This window comes from Colius striatus, chromosome 13, assembly GCF_028858725.1.
Source record: "Colius striatus isolate bColStr4 chromosome 13, bColStr4.1.hap1, whole genome shotgun sequence".
In the NCBI taxonomy this organism is placed as follows: domain Eukaryota; kingdom Metazoa; phylum Chordata; class Aves; order Coliiformes; family Coliidae; genus Colius; species Colius striatus.
The window spans coordinates 1196667-1218994 of record NC_084771.1 but is presented as its reverse complement, the minus strand read 5'-3'; the positions used below and the strand labels follow the sequence as shown (position 1 = coordinate 1218994).

The 22328-nt window shown below is 63.7% G+C and overlaps 2 protein-coding genes across 3 annotated transcripts; one reads left to right on the top strand and one right to left on the bottom strand.

Annotated features, from left to right (window-relative positions):
• On the top strand, positions 1-15886 carry LOC133626557 (diacylglycerol kinase delta-like). 2 transcript variants are annotated; one of them, XM_062006401.1, is made up of 29 exons: positions 1-154; positions 4477-4587; positions 4706-4786; positions 5014-5118; positions 5335-5467; positions 5620-5726; positions 6136-6261; positions 6390-6492; positions 7711-7873; positions 7967-8075; positions 8430-8569; positions 8671-8755; positions 9214-9305; positions 9508-9607; positions 9928-10168; positions 10471-10569; positions 10680-10779; positions 11271-11378; positions 12567-12663; positions 12744-12851; positions 13015-13128; positions 13327-13461; positions 13545-13711; positions 13843-13960; positions 14056-14142; positions 14254-14370; positions 14452-14572; positions 14995-15122; positions 15496-15886. In XM_062006401.1, the coding sequence occupies exons 1-29, from the start codon at positions 80-82 to the stop codon at positions 15568-15570; spliced, it is 3345 nt and encodes a 1114-aa protein (XP_061862385.1). In that variant the 5' UTR covers positions 1-79; the 3' UTR covers positions 15571-15886. The 2 variants fall into 2 exon arrangements, with proteins under 2 accessions (XP_061862385.1, XP_061862384.1); XM_062006400.1 differs by having other exon boundaries at positions 14992-15122.
• Positions 15887-16199: 313 nt separating this feature from the next.
• On the bottom strand, positions 16200-20694 carry CCNB3 (cyclin B3). Its single transcript, XM_062006402.1, has 11 exons — positions 20337-20694; positions 20168-20251; positions 19875-19984; positions 18999-19080; positions 18386-18484; positions 18137-18229; positions 17839-17976; positions 17255-17410; positions 16806-16955; positions 16504-16634; positions 16200-16361 (listed from the first exon to the last, which is right to left on the bottom strand). The coding sequence occupies exons 1-11, from the start codon at positions 20427-20429 to the stop codon at positions 16289-16291; spliced, it is 1209 nt and encodes a 402-aa protein (XP_061862386.1). The 5' UTR covers positions 20430-20694; the 3' UTR covers positions 16200-16288.
• Positions 20695-22328: the final 1634 nt, after the last annotated feature.

Here is a 22328-nt window from a genome sequence, read left to right as displayed (position 1 = left end):
CTGGTGGGCCCCACTGTTTGCAGGGCTGCCAGCTCTGCCCTGCTTTCCTGGCACCCTCAGGGGATGAGCCCTGCCCCAGATGGACCCTGGCACGTGCCCGGGGGGCTGCTGCATTCGGAGGGCGGCTGCTTGGGACCATGCTGATGCAATGCAGGTCAGTGCATTGGCGGGGGATTGGCCCCTCTCCTGCTCCCTGGAGCAAGGCATTGTGTTCCCATGGGGCCAAGCAGATGCCAGGGGTGTGGGGCTGCAGGCTGGGTGGGCAGCCAGGGCAGTGCCCACCAGCCATGTGTGCCAGCGTTCCTGAGTAACAGCCTTCCAGGCTCTGCCAGTGGCTCCTTTGCTGTCCAAGCTGAGCCCAGCAGGAAAACCCTCCTGCCTCAGCTGGAGGTGGCCAAAGCTGGCTGCACTAAGGGCTCTTTCTGGGGGTGGTGGTGGCAGAGCAGGGAGAGTGGGGTGGGGATTCAAAGCAGCATCCCGTTGCCCTGCCTTGGGGCCGAGGGAAGGGCCAATATTCTGAGGTGCACCCTGTCCTGGAAGAAGCCCTTCTGGGGTGCAGTCCTGCAGGGAGGTGAGCTCTTTCAGGCAGTGCTTGGTGGCCCTTTGCACACAGCCACCCCATGGCATGATGGCACCTGGGCACCAGCCTTCTGTAAGGGCTCATCAGGGGCATTTGTAGCTGGGTCCCCTCCGAGGCCCCAGCAGTACCTGGCCTCCACCAGCTGTGGCTGAGCTGGAGGTGCCAGTGGTTGTGCTGAGGCCCCTGGGCTGGAGAGAGCAGGAAGGGGGTCCTGAGATGGGAGAACCCTTGCACAGGCAGGAGCCAGCCTTGGGCTTGTAGCCAGGCAGGTTGCACATGGCTCTGGGCATCGTCGTGCCGCGTCGCTGCCGCTGCTGCTGGGACAGAGCCAGCCTTGGCTTTGCTGTGGCTCCCTGCAGCGCTGATGGGGCTCACCAGCCAGAAAAGCTGTGGCTGGGGTGGGTGGAGGGGCTGGGGCTCGGCAGCCAGCTCCAGCCCCCTCGCAGAAGGATGTGCCATTCCCCTGGGCAGCCTTCCTGGCCATGTGCTGCCACCCTCATGGCCCTGGAGCCACGCAAAAGTGAGCACTCGTGCCCCACTGCAGTGCTGGCTCCAGCCCCTGCTGTCCTGAGCCACTGTCATGGACCTGCCTCTTCCTTGTCATCTCATTCCCCTGCTCCTCACTGTTACAGGCTCCCCTACACTGCTGCTTGCCACCCCATGCTGCCTGTCCTCAGCAAAAGCAACGTTTGCAGCAAACCCAGAGCCAGTGCCAGTGTCTGCTGCATGCACACTGGTGTGGAAGTGGTGTGTGTTGCTGGATCCCACCTGGCCCTGTCAGGACCCTACCCAGTGCCCTCCTGCTCTGGGACAGTGACTGCAGGGGTGCACAGTTTGTGTGTGCAGCTGGGGGTTGCAGCTGGACCCTCCTGAAGGGCTGTGTACCCTTTGCTGGCTGTTCTGCAGCCCAGGCTCAGGGCAGCTCTGGGCTCACCATCTGCTCTGCTCAGAGAGGCTAAGGAGGGGACGTGGTGGGTCTCTTGGTGCTGGCACTGGAGACACCAGGGCTGCTTGAATCCACACTGACACAGGCAGTATAGGGACCAGCTGCAGCCAGGCCCTGCACCAGTCCCAGCAGGGCAAACACATTGATAGGGAGCAATAATGGCTTCAGACTTCCTTCTCTGAACCTGGGGCTGGAAGCTGGGAGAGCACCAGGGTCACAGAATCTTAAGGGTTGGAAGGGACATGCTCATCCAGTGCAACCCCCCTGCCAGAGCAGCACCACCTAGAGTAGGGCACACAGGAACTCACCCAGTTATCCCTGTGCATGCCCTGGGGGGCTTGGGGAGGGGTCAGGCATTTGGGGGAGTTGAGGTTCAGGGAGCACCCCAGGTGGGGTTTTGGCTGGTTCCTGCTGCTCCCAATGCTCCATCTGTCTCGTCGGGAGCTATGGGGTGCTTGGCTGATGCTGAGGCCAGGGGCTGGTGTGTTTGCAGGCCTGAGCACTGCCTGGGCACTGCCTGAGCACTGCCTGGGCACTGCCTGAGCACTGCCTGAGCACTGCCTGGGTGCTGCCTGAGAACTGCCTGGGCACTACCTGAGCACTGCCTGAGCACTGCCTGAGCACTGCCTGGGCGCTGCCTGAGCACTGCCTGGGTGCTGCATGAGCACTGTCTGAGCACTGTCTGAGCACTGCCTGAGCACTGCCTGGGTGCTGCCTGAGAACTGCCTGGGCACTACCTGAGGACTGCCTGAGCACTGCCTGGGTGCTGCCTGAGCACTGCCTGAGCACTGCCTGAGCACTGCCTGGGTGCTGCCTGAGCACTGCCTGGGTGCTGCATGAGCACTGTCTGAGCACTGTCTGAGCACTGCCTGAGCACTGCCTGGGTGCTGCCTGAGAACTGCCTGGGCACTACCTGAGGACTGCCTGAGCACTGCCTGGGTGCTGCCTGAGCACTGCCTGAGCACTGCCTGAGCACTGCCTGGGTGCTGCCTGAGCACTGCCTGAGCACTGCCTGAGCACTGCCTGAGCACTGCCTGGGTGCTGCCTGAGCACTGCCTGAGCACTGCCTGAGCACTGCCTGGGTGCTGCCTGAGCACTGCCTGAGCACTGCCTGAGCACTGCCTGGGTGCTGCCTGAGCACTGCCTGAGCACTGCCTGAGCACTGCCTGGGTGCTGCCTGAGAACTGCCTGGGCACTGCCTGGGCGCTGCCTGAGCACTGCCTGGGTGCTGCCTGAGCACTGCCTGAGCACTGCCTGAGCACTGCCTGGGTGCTGCCTGAGAACTGCCTGGGCACTACCTGAGCACTGCCTGGGTGCTGCCTGAGCACTGCCTGAGAACTGCCTGGGCACTACCTGAGGACTGCCTGAGCACTGCCTGGGTGCTGCCTGAGCACTGCCTGAGCACTGCCTGAGCACTGCCTGGGTGCTGCCTGAGCACTGCCTGAGAACTGCCTGGGCACTGCCTGGGTGCTGCCTGAGCACTGCCTGGGTGCTGCCTGAGCACTGCCTGAGCACTGCCTGAGCACTGCCTGGGTGCTGCATGAGCACTATCTGAGCACTGCCTGAGCACTGCCTGGGTGCTGCATGAGCACTATCTGAGCACTGCCTGAGAACTGCCTGGGCACTGCCTGGGTGCTGCCTGAGCACTGCCTGAGCACTGCCTGAGCACTGCCTGGGTGCTGCCTGAGAACTGCCTGGGCACTACCTGAGCACTGCCTGGGTGCTGCCTGAGCACTGCCTGAGAACTGCCTGGGCACTACCTGAGCACTGCCTGGGTGCTGCCTGAGAACTGCCTGGGCACTACCTGAGCACTGCCTGGGTGCTGCCTGAGCACTGCCTGAGAACTGCCTGGGCACTACCTGAGCACTGCCTGAGCACTGCCTGGGTGCTGCATGAGCACTGCCTGAGCATGGCCTGGGTGCTGCATGAGCACTGTCTGAGCACTGTCTGAGCACTGCCTGGGTGCTGCCTGAGCACTGCCTGGGTGCTGCATGAGCACTGCCTGAGCACTGCCTGGGTGCTGCCTGAGAACTGCCTGGGTGCTGCCTGAGCACTGCCTGAGCACTGCCTGGGTGCTGGCTGAGCACTGCCTGGGTGCTGCCTCTCGAATGAGTGAGCTGGGCACCGGCACGTGGAGCCCCAGGGCTGCAGTTGTCTCACGATGCCCTCGGTGCCCAGCTGTAATTCAGCATGAAACGTGGCGTGTTGTGGAGCGCCGGGATCTGACAGAGCCGCTCTTGCAGCTAATTGCAGAGCAGCAGCTGAATGGGGCTGCCGGTGGCGCTTAAAGGAGATACAATCAGAGATGAGGCAGTGCCAGAGCATCTCTGCCACCCAGCACGGGCTCGAGGCCGTGCTGCAGACATTAATTAATTGAGCCTTGTAAACAGCACTGTGAGGAGGGTAAATATTGGCAGGTGCTGTGGACTGGGGAAGCCAGAGGACGAGGGGCCAGGCTGCAGGGATGTGCTGCACTGTGAGGGGATGCTCTGCCCGCTGCTGGCTGCTCTCAGCCCAGGGTCATCCCTCCAGGGGCTGAGCAGGGCTGGACCTGGCTGGGATAGTGGCTTCCTGGCGTCTCTGGGGCACCTGTGTCTCCTCTGAGGAGCTCTCCTGGCCCCAGCTCTGCCCTTGCTCACAGGGAGCTGCAGCAGGTTGAGGCTTTGCTGGGCTGTGCTCTGGGGATGGGGAGGGAGTGACATCCCTCTGCCAGCATTGCCAGCCCAGCAGCCTCTGTGGATCATGTCAAGGGCCTGATGCCAGGGGGATGGCAGGCCATGGGCATCATTTACTCTGCTGCATCCAGCACAGTGTGGGCACCAGAGTGTGCCATCTGCGCCACGGGCACAGTGTAGCTCCTGGGGACATGGGGACTGGTGTCACTGGAGGGGGTGGTGGCTTTGGGGGGTTCTGGGGACTGCAGGAGCTCATGACCCTGTGGTCTCTGCAGAAGAGCGTGAAGGAGGGGCTGTTGCTGAAGCAGACGAGCTCCTTCCAGAGGTGGAAGAGGCGATACTTCAAGCTGCGGGGCAGGACACTCTATTATGCCAAGGATGCCAAGGTAGGGGTGTCAGGGAGCCACTTGCAGCCTGCTCAGCTGGGCAGCTTGAGCCTGCCAGCCCAGAGAGGAGCCTGAAACTCCTGCCCGCTGGGCTGGGACTCTGGTTTCTCCCCCACAGTCCCTGATCTTTGATGAGGTGGACCTGTCAGATGCCAGCGTGGCCGAGACCAGCACCAAGAACATCAACAACAGTTTCACGGTGAGAGAGGTCTGGGGGGTCCCTGCTGTGCCCCTCCACCTCAGCACCTGCTGAGGAGGCTCTACAGACCCTCCATCCCCGTGGGGCACCCTGAAGCATGGCCTTGTGCTTGCTGGAGGTGGCACCAGTGCCAGCATGCCAGGGTTTGCTGGGGGCTGCTCTCCTGGGGGCTGTCTGGCTGCGGGGTGTCCCCGTGTGAGGGGACACGGGCATGGTGGCTGTTGCAGGTGATCACACCGTTCCGGAAGCTCATCCTGTGTGCAGAGAACAGGAAGGAGATGGAGGACTGGATCAGTGCCCTGAAATCTGTCCAGAAGTGGGAGATTCACGAGGTGATGTGGGTGGAAGGGGCTGCACGGGTTCTTGTCTGCCAGTGGGTACCCCTCGGGAGGTGGGAGGTGCCTTTGGCTGCTGGATCTTGACGCAGCCCTGCGGGGAGGCCAGGAGCTCAGAGTGCCACGAGGGGGTCTCAGATGGGCTGGGAGGGAGGGCAGTGCCACCTGGGGGTCCCAAGGGACTGACAGGGCAGGGCTGTGCCCCCCCAGCAGGCCACACAGTTCAACATGGAGCACTTCTCGGGCATGCACAACTGGTACGCCTGCTCCCACGCCCGCCCCACCTTCTGCAACGTGTGCCGCGAAGCGCTCCCGGGGGTCACCTCCCACGGCCTGTCCTGTGAAGGTCAGTGCTGGGGTGCTGCCTGGGGCCGGGCTGGGGCTGGGGCAGGGGTGGGGGAGCCTGTCCTGCAGCAGGAGGTGTGCAGGGTGGAGGCCTTGGGGACCAGGGCTGTGCACCCCACGGCGATGGTCCCTCACCTGCTCCCCGCTCTGCAGTCTGCAAGTTCAAGGCACACAAGCGCTGCGCTGTCAGAGCCACCAACAACTGCAAGTGGACGACCCTGGCATCCATTGGCACTGAAATCATCGAGGATGAGGATGGGGTAAGCAGGGGAGTGCCCATCGGGGGCCCTGGCAAGACAGAGCTGCCAGCAGAGCTGGCTTTGCTGTGCCCAGATCAGGAGCTGGGAGAACCCTGGCACCTAGCTGTCCCCTGCATTGTGTGGCCTCTGGGCTCGGCTCTGCAGGGACATGGTCTGGGGACTCCTTTTCTGCCACCACCTGGCACCAGGATGCAGAGCAAATAAAGCTCCCCAACTTGTGTTTGTGGCAGACAGTCCTGCCAGGGGCCGAGAGGGCACGGGAGGGAAGCCGGCACTGCCTTGCCCTGCTGCAGGGCTTTGTCCCCTGCCCACCTCTCCCGTGGCGCCTGAGGAAGGGGGTGGCCCATGCCCCTGTCCCTCTGGCAGGGGGGCAGCGGGGCTGGGTGCCATGGGTGACCCCTGCCCGCAGGTGGCCATGCCCCATCAGTGGCTGGAGGGGAACCTGCCCGTGAGCGCGCGCTGCGCCGTCTGCGATCGCACCTGCGGCAGCGTGCGGAGGCTGCAGGACTGGCGCTGCCTCTGGTGCAAGGCCATCGTAAGCACGTGCCCATCCCTGTGCCCTCCAGCACGGCACTGGCCCCGCTGGCTGCACCCCTGAGGCTGGGGGGCTTCGGTGCTGCATCCTCTAGCTTTGCTTACGCACGTGTGTGCCCGTGTGCCCAGGTTCACAGCGCCTGCAAGGAGCTCTTTGGGAAGAGATGCCCCCTGGGCCAGTACAAAGTGTCCATCATCCCACCAACCGCCTTGAACAGCATCGATTCGGATGGTGAGTGGTGGAGGGGACCGGAGTGGGCTCGTGGCAGGGGGAACAGGCTGTTTGGGCAGGGCTCTGGGCTCTTTGAGCTCCTCTGCAGGCTCAGACGTGCGGCACTGTGCCCGCTTTCCCGTGGGGCACCGGCAACAGCCCGCTCAGTGGGCTCGGGGTTGCACATGCATTGCTGGCACAGCCTCGGTAGAAGGTTGCTCATTGCGTTGTGCTGTGCCCAGGTGCCATGCTCTGGGCTGGCACTGCTTCCCTCTGCCTGCCTTCGGTTGCTCTTGCCAGGCTGCTTCTCACCGTGGCCCTGCTCAGTGGCTCTGTGCTGGCTGTCAAGTGCCCCCGTTGTTGAACTCCAGCACCTCCCAGGGCAGGATACGGCCCTTGCTCGGGTTCTTTCTCAGCGCCTGAAGCTCAGCTGGTTTTGTTGGTGGTGCAGAGCACAGCTTCCCCTGTCGGGGTGCCTGTGGGGAGAAGCAAGGTGCAGTCAGGGGAATCCCCTCGCTGTCCCCCTCCCCATCTCCAGAGGGACCCATCTGGCCTCTGCCAAGCCAAATCCATTCTTTGGATGTTGCTTTCCCTGCTCCTTAACGATTTTCAGCGCTCGGCCCAGCTGGTGGCTCAGCTGCTGCTCGTTGCTCATTGGGATGCTGTCAGGGTAACAGTCCTGCGGCTTCAGAGCCGCGGCTGCTCGGCGCTGCTTCTGCGGTGCCGTCGCTGCCCTGGTAGCGGCTTTCCCGCGGCAGCTTTTCCCTGCTGACCCAGCAGCCCGCCTCTGGCTTTGCCGACCCGGGCTGGGCGGCAGCAGGCTCAGGGATGCTGCTCCCAGGGCCCGTGGAGGCTCCAGCGCTCCCGGCCGCGTGCTGCGGGGCTCTGGGTGAGCTGGTGCCAGCGGCAGCGGGGGCTGGTGCTTTCCCTGCTGCAGCATCTCTGGCTGTGCCAGGGGAAGGAGCCAGCGGGCACCGGCCCGTGGCCTGAAGTCCGGAGTGGCCACGCTGTGCCTGAGGCAGGGTGCGGGCTGCAGGCCAGCTATCGATCCTCCTCAGCCTCAGGCACATTTCATTCCCCGTCTCATTCTCCTAAAAGCATGGGTCTGGCTGCCAAGCCTCCTGAGGCTTCTGCGTCATCTGCAGCCACCCTGCCCGAGGTCTGGGGAGACCAGGCGGGCTCTGCCCTGCATGGGTGTCCTCGGAGCGGGGGGAGGCTCACACGCCCGGGCTTGCACAGGTTTCTGGAAGGCCACCTGCCCCTCGACCTGCTCCAGCCCTCTCCTGGCCTTCGTCAACTCCAAGAGCGGCGACAACCAGGGCGTCAAGTTCCTGCGCAAGTTCAAGCAGTTTCTCAACCCGGCCCAAGTGTTCGACCTCATGAACGGGGGCCCGCACCTGGGGTGAGCGCTGGCACGGGCGGCGCGGCTGGCACGGCAGGCCGCGCTCGGTGCCGCCACAGCCCCGGCCCCGCTCTCTCCTGTCCCCACGCGCAGGCTGCGCCTGTTCCAGAAGTTCTCCACGTTCCGGATCCTGGTGTGCGGCGGCGACGGCAGCGTGGGCTGGGTGCTCTCCGAGATCGATGCCCTCGGCCTCCACAAGCAAGTGAGGGGAGAGCCCGGCCCTGCGGTGTGGGCAGACCCCGGCGCAGCCCCTGCCCTGGCCCCAGCCCCTGCCCCATCCCCTGCCCCTGCTCTTGTCCCAGCCCCTGCCTCAGCCCCTGCCCCTGCCCCAGCCCCTGTCCCAGCCCCTGCCCCATCCCCTGCTCCAGCCCCAGCCCCTGCCCCTGCCCTTGTCCCAGCCCCTGCCTCAGCCCCTGCCCCTGTCCCAGCCCTGCCCCTGCCTCTGCCCCTGCCTCAGCCCCAGCCCCCGCATGCCCTGGGCAGTGATGCTGTGTCACAGGGGCCTCAGGGGCTGCTCTGAGTCGTGTGCCCCCCATACCCCATCCCTCTCACACAGTGCCAGCTGGGTGTCCTGCCTCTGGGGACCGGCAACGACCTGGCGCGGGTGCTGGGCTGGGGCAGCCTGTGTGATGACGACGCTCAGCTGCTGCAGATCCTGGAGAAGCTGGAAAGGGCCACCACCAAGATGCTGGACCGGTGAGCGTGGCGTGGGGCAGGAGCCTCTGCAGCTCTCCCCGCAGCCTGTGCTGGGCCGTGTCCCTGTGCCGGGCTGCAGGCAGCGGCTCTCTGCTCGGCAGGTGGAGCGTGATGACCTACGAGGCACCCAAGCAGTCTCCCCCGGCCCTGAAGGAGGAGGAGGAGAATGGGGACTCCAACATCCAGGTGTGGCACCGCTGGGGATCGAGGGCTTGCCATGGGGGAGAGTTCTCATTCGCCCCATGAGCTGATTGCGGAGGCTCACCCATGCCAGGGTGGGATTGCACAGGGAGGGGCGATGCCGGGGGTCCCTGGGCAGCGGGGCTGGCGGCTGGCTGCGTGAGATGAAATGAGTCTGGCAGGGCTCAGCCTGGCACGTGCACTTGGGAGCGGCGTTCAGTGGGTGTGAGGTGGAGCTGGACTGTCACAGGCGCTCTCCCCTCAACCTCTTGCCTCAATTTCCTACCTGCACCAGCACCCCCTGCCCAGCACCCCCTCAGCCTGGGCTCATGGGCACGGCTTTCCTCAGGACTGGGGGAGTGGGCTGGGGGGGCTGTTCATAGCTGGTCCAGGGCCCCTTCCTGGAATGGGGCACCTGGCAGGGTGCCAGCTCCAGCTGCCCTTGTCTTGCTCGTACCCTCCAGGCCCAGATCTCGCACTACGCTGACTCCGTTGCCTTCCACCTGGCCAAGATCCTGGAGTCGGACAAGCACTCAGTGGTGATCTCCTCTGCCAAGTAAGGAGGGGACTGGTGAGGGGGCTCCGGGAGCCCACCCGCCATCTGTGGGCATGTGCTTGGGGCTGCCGGTGCCTGGCACAGAACCCTGGCGTTGCCTCTCCGGTGCAGGGGAGCGTTGTGCCGGCAGCTCATGCCCGGTGTCTGTGCCCAGCTGGCCACCCCGTGCCCCTCTCCAGCTGCCCGCTGCTTGCTTTGGCAGGTTCCTCTGCGGCACCGTCAACGACTTTGTGGCTGAAGTTGGACGGGCTTACAAGAGGGCAACAGAGAACAAGCAGGAGGCCGAGCTGATGGCACGGAAGGTGAGTTGCAGGGGAGCTGGAGGGCACGCTGGGTGGCACAGCCCCCATGTGGCAGAGGGGCTGGTGGGGTCTGCTGCAGTGCCCTTGCTGTGCATACATCAGGGTGCTGTGTGCGTGGGGTGCTCAGGTGTGCAGCACGTCCAGGCAGGCTCGGGGTTCCCTCCCTCTGCACACCCAGAGAAGTGTGGGGTACCCAGGCATTCGGGGTGCCCGGTCGAGCATGGGGTGCCTTGGCAAAGATGGGGTGCCCTGGCCCGTGGGGCACCCAGCACAGCACCCAGGGGCTGCAGCGGGGGCTGAGCGTGGTGCACGGCCCGCAGTGCGCCATGCTGAACGAGAAGCTGGACTCCCTGGTGCGGGAGCTCAACGAGGAGGCTCAGGCCATCGTGGTCCCCGAGGGGATGGCACAGGCTGCCCCTGCCGACACCAAGGACCAGGAGAAAGGTGGCAGCTTCAACCCCAGCCCCGTGCCTCGCATCTTCAAGTCCAAGGAGCAGCTCATGCTGCGGGCAAACAGCCTGAAGAAAGCTCTGAGGCAAATCATTGAGCAGGCAGAGAAAGGTGAGGGGGTGCTGGGGGGCTGCCGTGGCCCTGCAGCAGCCTGGCACGGGCTGCAGAGCCGCTGCAGGTTGGTGCTGGACCTGTGCCTTGGTTTCCCTGTCTGATCCCTGGGGTGGCACCAGTGCCGTGCAATCCAAGGGCTGTAATCAGCCTTTCTCTGTGCTGGGAGATGGCTGAGCGAGGTCCTCTGCGTGGTCCAGAGGTGCCACTCCGGGCCCTGCCTGGAACTAGCCCACAGGGCTGAGCCAGGAAGGGGCCATGGGGCTGCCCAGACTCGCTGCCATGCCCTTCTCTGCATCCAGCTGTGGACGAGCAGAACAAGCAGACCCAAGCCTACCGGGGCACTGGAGGTCCCAGCAAGAGGGACAGCTCGGAGGAGCTGGACAAAGAGGAGAGACTCAGTAAGATGCCAGTGGAGCACGTGGCTGTTGATGGGGGTGCATTGGTGTGAGGTGTGGGATGGGCTCAGGGTAAGAGACAGTTCAGCCTGTTCTCCTCTCCCCGTGCCCAGGCTCTCGGCTGGAGACAGTGACCTCCACGTCTTCCTCCATCATCCTGGACCGGCCAGACACCTTCAGCAGCCTGCAGTTCCCCGAAGATCCCAGTGCCCTGTGAGTCTGGGCTCCTGCCCACCCCAGGGACCCTGGTTTGCTCTTGTTGCCCATCACAGAGCAGGAGCAGTTCTGGGACCTCGCTGCCTTCTGGAGGTGGTCACTGGGGCATCCTCTGCCCGCCGATGTGGCATCCCCGGTGCCCAGCCGTCCCTGGCCTGGTGGTGCCTGCACTGGGGGAGTCTGCCTGTGCCTGGTGCAGGATCTCTTGCTATCAGCCTCCTGGCCAGCCCCATGCTCATGCTGGGAGCCCGAGACCCTCTCCTTGCCCAGTGCAGGCCCCTCCTGGGTGGGCCGTGGGTGTCCCATTGTGTGGAGCAAGGGGTCTGCAGCCATCCCTGATGGCTTGGGTCAGACTTCCCAGAGCCAGCCCTTCTGGGAGCTGACACCTCAGCTCTGGGCTGCTTTCATACCTCGTCCCCTGGTGCCAGCCCAGCAGTTGCCCATGTGTAGCTGCCTCCAAACCTGCCCACCCTGTCTGCTGCTTTCAGCCACTTCTCAGAGAAATGCGTCATGAACAACTACTTTGGCATCGGCCTCGACGCCAAGATCTCCCTGGAGTTCAACAACAAACGGGATGAGCACCCCAAGAAGTGCAGGTTGGCTGAAACTCCCCTGGCAAAACACCAATATTGACCTCCCCCTGCCCCCAGCCCCCAGCCCCGGCTCCAATGCCCACACTAGGAGGGACCTTCAGGGTGCTGGGAGGTGTGGGGCTGCCAGGCCTGGCTGGGCACCCCTTCTTGCAGCAGGTTTTCCACCTGCACCCGGTGTTTGTTGGAGTGAGCATCCCTGGGCAAGCAGCAGATGGCAAACACCCCTAGGAAGGGGGAGGGAGAGGTTGTGAGGCTCTGGCTGCTGATGCCCAACGGGTGTGTGAACGGGCACAGGAGGGCTTAGTGGGATTTTGCACCATGTGCCTGCACAGGGGAGAATGGCAGTGCTAGTGTGGGCAGGCACACGGCTGGGCGCCACGCGCTGCCTCCTGCATCTGCTGGGAGGCAGCTGTCAGCCCCTGCTCTGGTCACTGCAGGGTCAGGGGTCTTGGGCCCGCAGCCCCTCTCACCCATCCCATGCCCTGGAGAGCCCACAGTCCCTCTCACCCATCCTGTGCCCAGAGAGCCCACAGCCCCTCTCCTTATCCCATGCCCTGGAGAGCCCACAGTCCCTCTCACCCATCCTGTGCCCAGAGAGCCCACAGCCCCTCTCCTTATCCCATGCCCTGGAGAGCCCACAGTCCCTCTCACCTATCCTGTGCCCCAGGGAGCCCACAGCTCCTCTCACCCATCCCCTGCACCAGGGAGCCCGCAGCCCCTCTCACTCATCTCCTGCCCTTGGAGAGCCTACAGCCCCTCTCACCCATCCCATGCCCTTGAGAGCCCCCAGCCCCTCTCACCCATCCTGTGCCCCAGGAAGCCTCCAGCCCCTCTCACCCATCCCCTGCACCAGGGAGCCTGCAGCCCCTCTCACCCATCCCATGCCCTGGAGATCCCACAGCCCCTCTCACCCATCGTGTGCCTCGGGGAGCCCACAGCCCCTCTCACCCATCCACTGCCCTACAGAGCCCACAGCCCCTCTCACCCATCCACTGCCCTACAGAGCCCACAGCCCCTCTCACACATCCCCTGCCCTGGAGATCCCACAGCCCCTCTCACCCATCCCCTGCCCTGGAGATCCCACAGCCCCTCTCACCCATCCTGTGCCCCAGGGACCCCGCAGCCCCTCTCACCCATCCTGTGCCCCAGGGACCCCGCAGCCCCTCTCACCCGTCCCGCTTTGCCCTGCAGCAGCCGCACCAAGAACATGATGTGGTACGGGGTGCTGGGCACCAAGGAGCTCCTGCAGCGCACCTACAAGAACCTGGAGCAGCGGGTGCAGCTGGAGGTACAGAGCGGGGAGCGCAGGGCTGGGGAGGGGGCGCGGTGGGGGCACGGTGGCCCCCCAGGCTCAGCCCTCTCTTGCAGTGCGACGGGGTGCCCATCTCACTGCCCAGCCTGCAGGGCATTGCCGTCCTCAACATCCCCAGCTACGCCGGGGGCATCAACTTCTGGGGAGGCACCAAGGAAGACAATGTGAGTGGGAGTGCTGGGGGGTGGAGAGGGAGCCGTGACATCCTTCCCACGGCCCTGGGGAAGCCCTGTGCAGGGGTCTGGGGTGTCCCCACCTGGGGGGAAAAAGCTGAGTCCCCAGATGGGCCCAGTCTGGGGGAGTGTCACTTGTACTGGTCCTCTGCAGAACTTCGGGGCTCCATCCTTTGATGATAAGAAGCTGGAGGTGGTGGCTGTGTTTGGCAGCATCCAGATGGCCGTGTCACGGGTCATCAACCTGCAGCACCACCGCATCGCACAGGTAGGGCCACGGGCCCTGCACGGGCCTGGGCAGCGTCTGAGGCACCGGCAGAGCCCAGGGCTGTGAGGCTGAGCTGAGCTTGTGGCTGTGGCACTGGCCCTGGCACGGCCCCGGGAGGCTTTCCAGCCGTGGCACCGCAGCTGAACGCCGTGGTGCTGAGCCAGCCACGATGCCGAGTGTGGCCTGTCTGCCCCGCAGTGCCGCCTGGTGAAGATCACCATCCGGGGGGACGAGGGGGTCCCCGTGCAGGTGGATGGAGAAGCCTGGATCCAGCCCCCCGGCATCATCAAAATCCAGCACAAGAACCGAGCCCAGATGCTGACGAGGGACCGGGTGAGCTGGGGACGGGGGTCGCAGAGCCTGCGGGGCAGGGAGCGCTGGGGCAGGGCGGGCTGTGACGTCTCCATCCCTTGCAGGCATTTGAAAGCACCCTCAAGTCCTGGGAGGACAAGCAGAAGGGGGAGAGCTACCGAGCAGCCACCCGGCCGCGGCTCAGCTCGCAGCAGTCCATGGAGTACCTGACGGAGGAGGAGAGCAGCCTCCTGCAGCAGGGCTCCCGCGTGGCCGAGACCCTCATCGCCAGGTCAGGGCGTGGGGTGCGGTGGGGAGGGCGCAGGGCAGAGCCTCGGGTGCCCACCCGGAGTTCCAGGGGTGTGTGCTGGTCCCAGGCTGCTCCTCCAGCCCTGGGCAGCTTCCAGCTCCTCTCGCCTGCAGGATCCACGAGGCAGCCAAAGCTCACAAGGCTGTGGAGCAGGAGCTGGCACACGCCGTCAATGCCAGCTCGCTGGCACTGAGTGAAGCCCTCTCCAACAAAGCTGCGGGCACCTCCGAGGTGAGCTAGTGCTGGGGGATGCAAGGCAACCTTCACCCGAGCACCCCGGGGCCCTGCCACTGCAAGGGGTCACCCACCCCTCCGTGCCCCCCCAGTTTCTCAGCAGGAACGCAGCTGTGGAGGTGGTGCTGAGCATCAAGGAGCTGTACACCGAGACCAGGGCGTTCCTGGAAGGGAAGGCGGTGAGTGGGAGGCTGGAGAGCACCCAGAGCCCCCTCACAGAGGGACCCCTGCCCTCGGCTGGCACCCCTGGGGCTGGGGTCAGGGCTGGGGACGGTCTCTCTCCCCCACAGTTGGATTCACCCCAGGAGGAGGAGGCCCTGCATGGCCCCCTGAACGTGCTGGGCCAGGAGCTACAGAGGCTGCTGGAAATCCATTGGCTGGGGCCCATCGCCCACTCTGCTGAGGAGGTGGGTGCACATGGAGCAGGGCTGTGGGGGGGGGATATGACCCACTGGGTGAGTCTGTGAGGGCTGTATCCCCCTGCTCAGCCTGGCTTCTCCCAGGAAAGCACCAGCAGCACCAACAAGGGCAGCTTCAAGCTTCGCCTCAACATCCCCAAGCCCAGGAAGGACAAGGTGCAAAAGCAGAAGACCAACAGCACGCTCCCAGGTAAGGAAGGGCAGTGTGCCAGGGAGGGATGGGCCCTCAGGCTGAGCCAGCCCTCAGCCTCCTGCCCTGGGCACACTTTGGAGGGACCCTGGAGGAGGGAGATAGGGCAGGGTTCTGGGGATGTCATCTTTGTCACACACAGCCCCTTACAGCCTGATTTTTCCTCCTCCTGGGCATAGGGAGCCCCCAACTCCACCACTGCTGCAAGGGGCGAGAGTAGAGCTCCATGCCTGGCCCAGGGCTGGGGGTCTTGCCTTGGGTGGGCTGGAAGCTGAGAGGAGAAACCTCTTCCCCAGCCCCAGCCTGCTGTGGCCTCGGTCGCTGCCAGAGCTGGGGTGGATGCTGGGTGCTTGCCCTGCCATGGCTGGCTGCCTGTGTGAGGGGGCCCAGTCCACCTCTGTGGTTTTCCTCCCTGTTAGCAGACAAGTGGGGCTCGGAGGAGGTGGCAGCTTGGCTGGAAGCGCTCGGTTTAGGGGAGTACAGAGACATTTTTGTCCGGCATGACATCCAGGGCTCTGAGTTGATCCTGCTGGAGAGGAGAGACCTGAAGGTACAACCTGACAGGAGCCCAGCCCTGGGGAGCAGGGGGTCCTCTCTATCCCTCCTCTCCCCAGCTCTCCTGGGGAGGGGGAAGGCAGGTGCTGACCCTGCCTGGGCTCAGTTTGTGCCCCAGCTTCGCTTGAATGTGAGAGGGAAGCAGGGGAGGGGGTTGGCCCTGAGCCTCCAGCTTGCAAGGCTCTGTGCACCTGCTCCAAAGCAGCATCAACAGCACCATGCCCACTGCTGCATGCAGGCATGGGGCTGGGCACACAGGGCAGGGGGTGCCAGGCAGGGACAGCTCCTGCTGCTGGGCTTTGCAGCTTCCCTGCCAGCCAGAGCAGGGGGCCCCTGAGCACGGCAGCTCCCCTCTCTCCTTCCTGCAGGACCTGGGCATCACCAAAGTGGGCCACATGAAGAGAATCCTCCAGGCCATTAAGGAGCTCAGCAGCCCTCCCTAGGCTGGCACACAGGACAGGAGCCTGTCCTGCCTAGGCACAGGGCTGCCAGGGCCCAGCCTGCCCCATCTGTGTGGAACCCCCTGCTTGCCTTGCTTTGTCTGTTTGTCCCCTGGTTGTCCCTGGAGCTGCTGCTTCTCCCCCAAGCCCCTGGGGCTGGAAACACTAAAGCAGAGGCCTGGCCCTGCAGGTAATGCCGTGGGACCCTCGCTCTGGCCGCAGCAGGGTCAGGACAGGACCTAAGGCTGCCATCTGTGTGCCCAAGCTGGGCCCAAAGCAAAGAGCCTTCTTCCCCATGTGGGTATTTAAGCTGTGTAAATATTTGGAGAAAAAATGCTCATTGCTGCTGTTTGTGTCTTGTCCTTACTGAAGGGGAGGGCAAGGGGTGCAGGGAAGGGGTAGGGAACCTGGCCCCTTGCAGCCTTCAACCCCTCAGCTTCCTCCTCTCAACCCTTCCTGCTCCAGAACATGCAAAGCACGCTGCCTCATCCTCACAGTGAGGAGAACAACAGTTCAGGGGCTCAGTGAGATCTCCAGTACCAGCCCCAGCCCAGCTGCCAGCACCAGCACCTGACACAAACACAACATTTTATTGACAGTTCCACATTACTCTTTTTTTTTCCACCCCCCCCTTCAGTTAAAATTGCTATGATTTATGTACATGGTGCTCCCCTTGGCAGAGAGCACCGAGCTATTTACAGGCTATGTACAGGGAACAGGGTTAACAACGCTTCAGTAGCTCCTCCAGCTTGAGCATGTCCATGGGAGTGACTTTGGCAACCTCAAAGAAGACCCTGGAATGAACCACGGTGGCTTAGAGTTCAGCCCCAGCCCTGACACCCATGCAAGCTGGGCCCCAGCTCCCTGCAGCAGCCAAGGGGGGTGCTGGTGGTGCCAGGCTCTGGGGAGGGGAGGCAGGAGCTCTGTGCTGCTCACCTGTGGGAGTACTTGGTGCGCACGGCCTTGAGCTTGTCGTGGGGCTGGTATGTGAGCAAGAAATTCAGCCTCTTCACCAGGGGATGCAGGTCCTGGGAGCTGTACCCACTGTAGTACTCCAGGGTGGGGGTCTGCAGGGGGACAGGGCAGCTGAGCTGGGTCCTCTCAGTGACACTGCAGCAGTCATCTCACCCCCCCCACATCCCCTGCAGCCCCTCCCAGATCAGACAGCCCCTTGGTCCAGCCACTTCTTTAGCCACACCATGCTTCAGTGGGGTCAGGCAGGCTGGGCAGGCGCTTACCCAGCCCCCGAGGTTCTTCATGGTGAGTGCCAGCAGCAGGCAGCTGGCAGCCAGCTTGGAAGGGCTCTCCCTGGCATAGTCGTACTCCTGCAGGGTCATCTCGCAGAGGAACCGCGCCAGCGTCAGCGTCTCCATGCTGGCACGGGCACACTGCAGAGGGGCAAGCAGAGGAAGGCTCAGCCCCTGAGCACCACTGCTCCCCCTGACAGCCCTCTGGGCACTTAGAGTGCTGCCCCTGGGGCACAGCACATCCACACCCATTCCATGCTCCCAGCCTGCCACACATCAAGCATCTTGTTGGAGGGTCCTGCCCAAACCCTTCTTGCTGCCAGCAGTGAGCCTGGGGCCCCAGGGCTGCACATCACCAGAGAGCCAAGGCACAGGGTGCCTGGAGGCCCTGTGCCAGCAGCCTGCCCTGTGCCAGCAGCCTGCCCCCGTCCTGCACCCACCTTGGCAAAGCGCCGCAGGAACCGATACGGGATGGGGATGTTGATGTCGAACTTGAGGGTGCTGAGGATGCTGATCTCCATGGCAATGAGCTCTTCCCGTTTGTAGGCATCATCACAGATGTAGAGGAAGTCCTCCACGCACGGTGGGCATCGCTCCTGCCAGGGCACAACTGCTCAGCACCCCAGCAGGGGCTCATCCTGGCAACGCTCAGGGGATCATCCCCTTCCAGACCCTCAAAGGGCTGTTGCCACATCCACTGGGGCTTGTGTGTTTTCTATACTGCCCCAGCCCTTGGCTCAAACTCCAAGTCTTGCTTGCATGAGGTGAACTTGGGTGTCTCTGCAGGGCAGAGGGGAGCCAAGTTTCCACTGACCCCAGGAGACAGGATGGAGCGCAGTGGGACTGCATTCGCAGCCCTGGGGATAAGGAAGGAGTGACAAGGACAAATGTCACCCCAGCAGCTTTCAGGGTAGTGGTCTGGCACCACAGGGACCTGGTTTTCTCCAATAGCCCCTGGGGAGCACAGAGGTACACCCCCTTCCCCCTTTGCCCCGGTACCCTGTGGCAGCACACAAGGGCTCACCTCAAATTTGGAGGCAATGAGGATGGCAGTGGAGCCAATGAGTTGCAGCTTGTCCCTCATGCTCACCACCTCAGCCAGGTAGTGATCCACCAGCTTCACAGCCAGGTACAATGTCTCATGGTTCAGCTCAAAGTTCTCCTGCAAGGATCAGGGAGGAGGGCAGGAGCAGGTGTCAGGCAGGAGCTGGATCCTTCCCAGGGGCCAGAGGTACCCGTGGGGCCAGGCTCAGAGGGAGGGATGCAGGCTCCTCCCCAGCCCAGGGAGGGGGCTGCTCTGCAGGAGGCCATTGCCCACATACCTGCACCTCCACCATCCAGTCCACCAGGATGGCACGCATGTCCCTGCTGATGTCTGGCTGCTTCTCCATGTACTCAGGCAGCTGGAATTTCTCCTGACAAAGTACCAGCTGTCAGGGACTCTCCTGACACTACCCTCCCCAAATGAGCCCCCTCCTGCCCCGTGCAGATCCCCCCTAGGTGCTCAGAGCCTCTGCCCACACGCTCAGCCCTGCCCACAGCGGGGTTGGCCCTGGACAGGCATCACCCACCTCTCTATCCCTCATGTACTCGAAGATCTCCTTGGCATACTCTGCATTGGCATAGGGGTCACCCAGCTGCTCCTTGTCTATGTCCTCCACTGCTGGTACCTGGTGGGATGAAGGGCAGGCTCTGAGCAATGTGGTTGCTGGTCACACCTTCAGGACAAAGCTGCTGCCCCTCTGCACCGCTTCTTTATCTGCCCCCTCAGCAGATATCAGCATGCTGCAGCCCCCACTCCAGTCTCACATGAGATCTTTTGAAGGAAGCAAGTGGGAGATGATTTACTTCCCTTCTCAGCTTCCCATCACTCTGGCCCAGGTATCAACAAGGAAGCCCCAAGCACTGCTTGGTGCCTTGACATCCCCAGCAGCAGCAGCCAGCAGCGTGAGGAGGAGGCTGGGATGAGGCTGTAGCCAGGGGCTCTCCCCTCTCCCCAGCAGCGTGAGGAGGAGGCTGGGGTGAGGCTGCAGTCAGGGGCTCTGCCCTCTCCCCAGCAGCGTGAGGAGGAGGCTGGGATGAGGCTGTAGCCAGGGGCTCTGCCCTCTACCCAGCAGCATGAGGAGGAGGCTGGGATGAGGCTGTAGCCAGGGGCTCTGCCCTCTCCCCAGCAGCCTCCCTTACCTGTGCAGGCACTGGCTGCTCTGGCACAGGAGCCTCCTTGGGCTCTGCAGGAGCTTCTTTCAGGGTAGTTTTCTTCATTGACCTGGACAGAAGGAGAGTGTAAAGCATTGCTGAGAAGGTCACATCTGCTGTGTGAAAGGGGTTCTCCAGAGCCCTTTGCTGCTTGAGGAAGGAGGCAAATCACCCTTAAATCACCCTTAAATCACCCACATAGAGATTCAGAATCATTTAAGTTGGAAGAGATGTTTAGGGCCATTGAGTCCAACTATAAACTCAACACTGCCATGTTCACCACCAAAACATGCCCTTAAGTGCAACATGTACACATCTTTTAAATATCTCCAGGGACCATGACTCAACCATGTCCCTGGGCACCCTGTTCCAAGTCTTTGGCAACCCTTTTGGTGAAGGCATCTTTGTTAACAGCCAATCTCAACCTGCCCTGGTGCAACCTCAGGCTGTGTATCTGCCATCTGTCCTCTCCATCTGGCTCATGGTCTGCAGCACCCAAAGGAAGCTCCTACCACTGTTTGGTTCAGCCTATGGGACAAGTTTGGGGATGTGGGCCCTGCAGCATCATCCCTGCCCCAGTTCCTGTCCCCATCTCACAGCACAGTGGAAGGGTCCTGCAGAGCTGCTCCAGCTCAACCCCCTGCTAAAGCCTCGCTCAGGGGGCACAGGAAAGTGTCCAGGCAGGTTTGGAAACTTCCAGAGCAGGAGCTTCCACCTCCTCCCTGGGCAGCCTGGGCCAGGGCTCCCTCACCTCAACAGGGAACTAGTTCTCCCTTGTGTTTAAGGGGGACTGTTTGTGTTCCAGCTTCTCCCCATCACCCTCCTGTCCTGCCTGGACACTCCACTCCAGGGGAGAGTACTTACTTTTTCAGGTTGATCTCGTTGTTCTTGGCCACCCCATGGGCCCTCTGTGCCCTGTGTGGTGCCACTTTCACAGCTTCCTTCTTCCCCACCACCACCTGGTTCTTGTGAGCCTGTTTGGGTCAGAAGGAGGGGTCCACAGAGGGAAGTAAGATGTGCCCCTTCAGGGAGACCTCTCCTCCTTCTGAAGGGGAATAAAGTACCCCCCGCTCCATGTGCTGGTGGGAATACCCAGCCCCATTCCCACGGCAGGGCTCCGAGGCACCAAAGCCCCCATCCCCCACAGAAACACTCACATTGGTGATGTCCCCAAATGCCGACCTCTTCTTGGGCCCCCCCTGAGGGGAGGATGGAGACCTCTTGGCCTGAGAGCTCTCCTCCTGCAACGGAGGCTGTTAGAAGGTGGGGGACCAGCTGCCCCACAGCATCACCCCCCACGGCCCCTCGCCCAGCATAATCCCTCACCTTCTCAGCGTCGGCATTCTCCGCAGCAGGGCCCACCTTACCCGCCCGGGGCTGCTTGGTGCTCAGCATCTTGGCGTTACGCGGCAGCGGCATGGTGTCCCTCGGACTGTACGGGCGAGCTGAGAGCACAGCGAGGCTCGCTGCAGCGGGGCCGCCTGCCGTGCCCCCCTAAGGACACGCCGAGGGCGACGGCCCGAGCCGTTCCCTGAGCGCGGCGGGCTGCCGGTACGCCGAGGCTCGGCTCGGCTGGGGCCGGTCGGTGGGGCTCGGCACGGCACGGCTGGGGCCGGTCGGTGGGGCCGGTCGGTGGGGCCGGTCCGCCGAGGCTCGGGTCGGGTCGGCGCGGCTGGGGCCGGTTGGTGCCGCCCCGTCGGTGCCGCCGCTCACCTGCCCCCACGCGCCGCCGGCCCCGGCGCTTTTGAAAGTAGCAGCTCGGCAGCGGCCGGGCAGCCAATGGCCAGGCGCCGACCAATCGGAGCGCGGGGCGGGGCCGAGCGGCGGCCAATCGGCGCGCGGGAAAGGACGCGGCCGCCGCGGGGAGGGGCGGCAGGATTTAAAATTCACCCCCCGCCACCAATGGGATGAGCGGATCCGCGGAGGGGCGGGGCCCGGCGGGCCGAGGCGAGCTCCGATTGGTGGGGATAGATGCCCGTCAGCTCCGTCTCGCGGGGCTGCCGGGACCGCGCTCGGGAAGCGGCCGCGGCCCCTCCGGCCTCAGCGGCGCGGCGAGGGGCGTCCGGCGGGGCCGTGCTGCCGCTGCTCCGCGGGGCCGTGCTGCCGCTGCTCCGCGCCCGACGCCCCGGCACAAGCGACTGCAACGTGCCGGGGTCGAAAGCCGGCGGCGCGGGCGCTGCAGCGGGGCTCGGAGCCGCCGGAGCTCCCGCGCCGCCCGCACGGCTCCGGCCGCTTGCCGCCAGCCCTGCTCTGGCGGTGGAAGGTCTGTGCCGCCTGTCCGTGCGGCTCGGGGCTGACCTCCCCGGCGAGGGCTCGCCCTGCTCGCGTGGGTTGGTGCTGTCTGGGCAGCCCCTGACCTGTGCATCGGGGCTTTGGGGGTCTCGGATTCCTGTGCCGCCCATCACACACAGGTCTCTTCCTCTCTCCAGGCTTTGAGTACTGTGCCAAGCTTCAGGCTCAAAGGAGCCTCCCCCTCTAGGTGAGGTAAAGTCAGCAGTGTGCAGTGCTGCATCAGAGGAGAGCTCCCTCCAGCCAGCAGATTCCCAGCAAAACCTTCCATATTCCTCCGTTTAACTCAAGGGAATCCTTTAGGATAATCCCAGAGCCACGTGCTGCTGTTGCTCCGTTTCCCTTGCTAGGGAAACACCCCAGTGCGGGTGTCTGAGGGGACTTAAACCTGCTGCCCTGGGGCCGTGCAGTCAGGATCAGTCCTTTCTCCTTGCTGACGGGCAGGGCAGCTCGGGCTGTGCACAGGCAGCTCTGCCACGTCTCTAGCAGAAAGAGCTGGGGGCACTGCCAGGCCAGGAGCGGCTTTGGGCTGTGGGACGGCCGAGGGGGTGTTTGCAGGGCCGGTGGGGCTTTAAACCTGAGTCCCACAGGGCTGAGGTACCATCAGTTGCCAAAACCAGTCAGGGTTGCTGTGGCTCCAGCCCATCATTTCTTCCTTGGTCACTTGTCCCCTCCAGCTCGCTCTGTGCCACAGCTGCTGTCCCTGGCCTGGGAGCTCCCTGAGGTTTGCCTGCAGGCTGGGATCCTCCGTGGGACCCAGGTGCCTGCCTCTCTCCTCGTGTAAGTTGGGGCAACGCAAACTCCGGCCAAAAAGTACAAGAAGTCGGGTGCACACTTGCCAGGCAGAGCTGGGACACATCCCACTGCCAATGGAAACGTGGTGCATCGGCTTGTGGGATAAGATCCTCAGCCAAACACCCCGATTCAAGTCTGCCTGCAGCTCTGCAGGGCTTGGGATGGGCCTGTGGCTGCCCGTCCTGCCCAGGCTTGGCAGGGGAAGTGGCTTTTCCAGTCCCACGGCGTACTGGA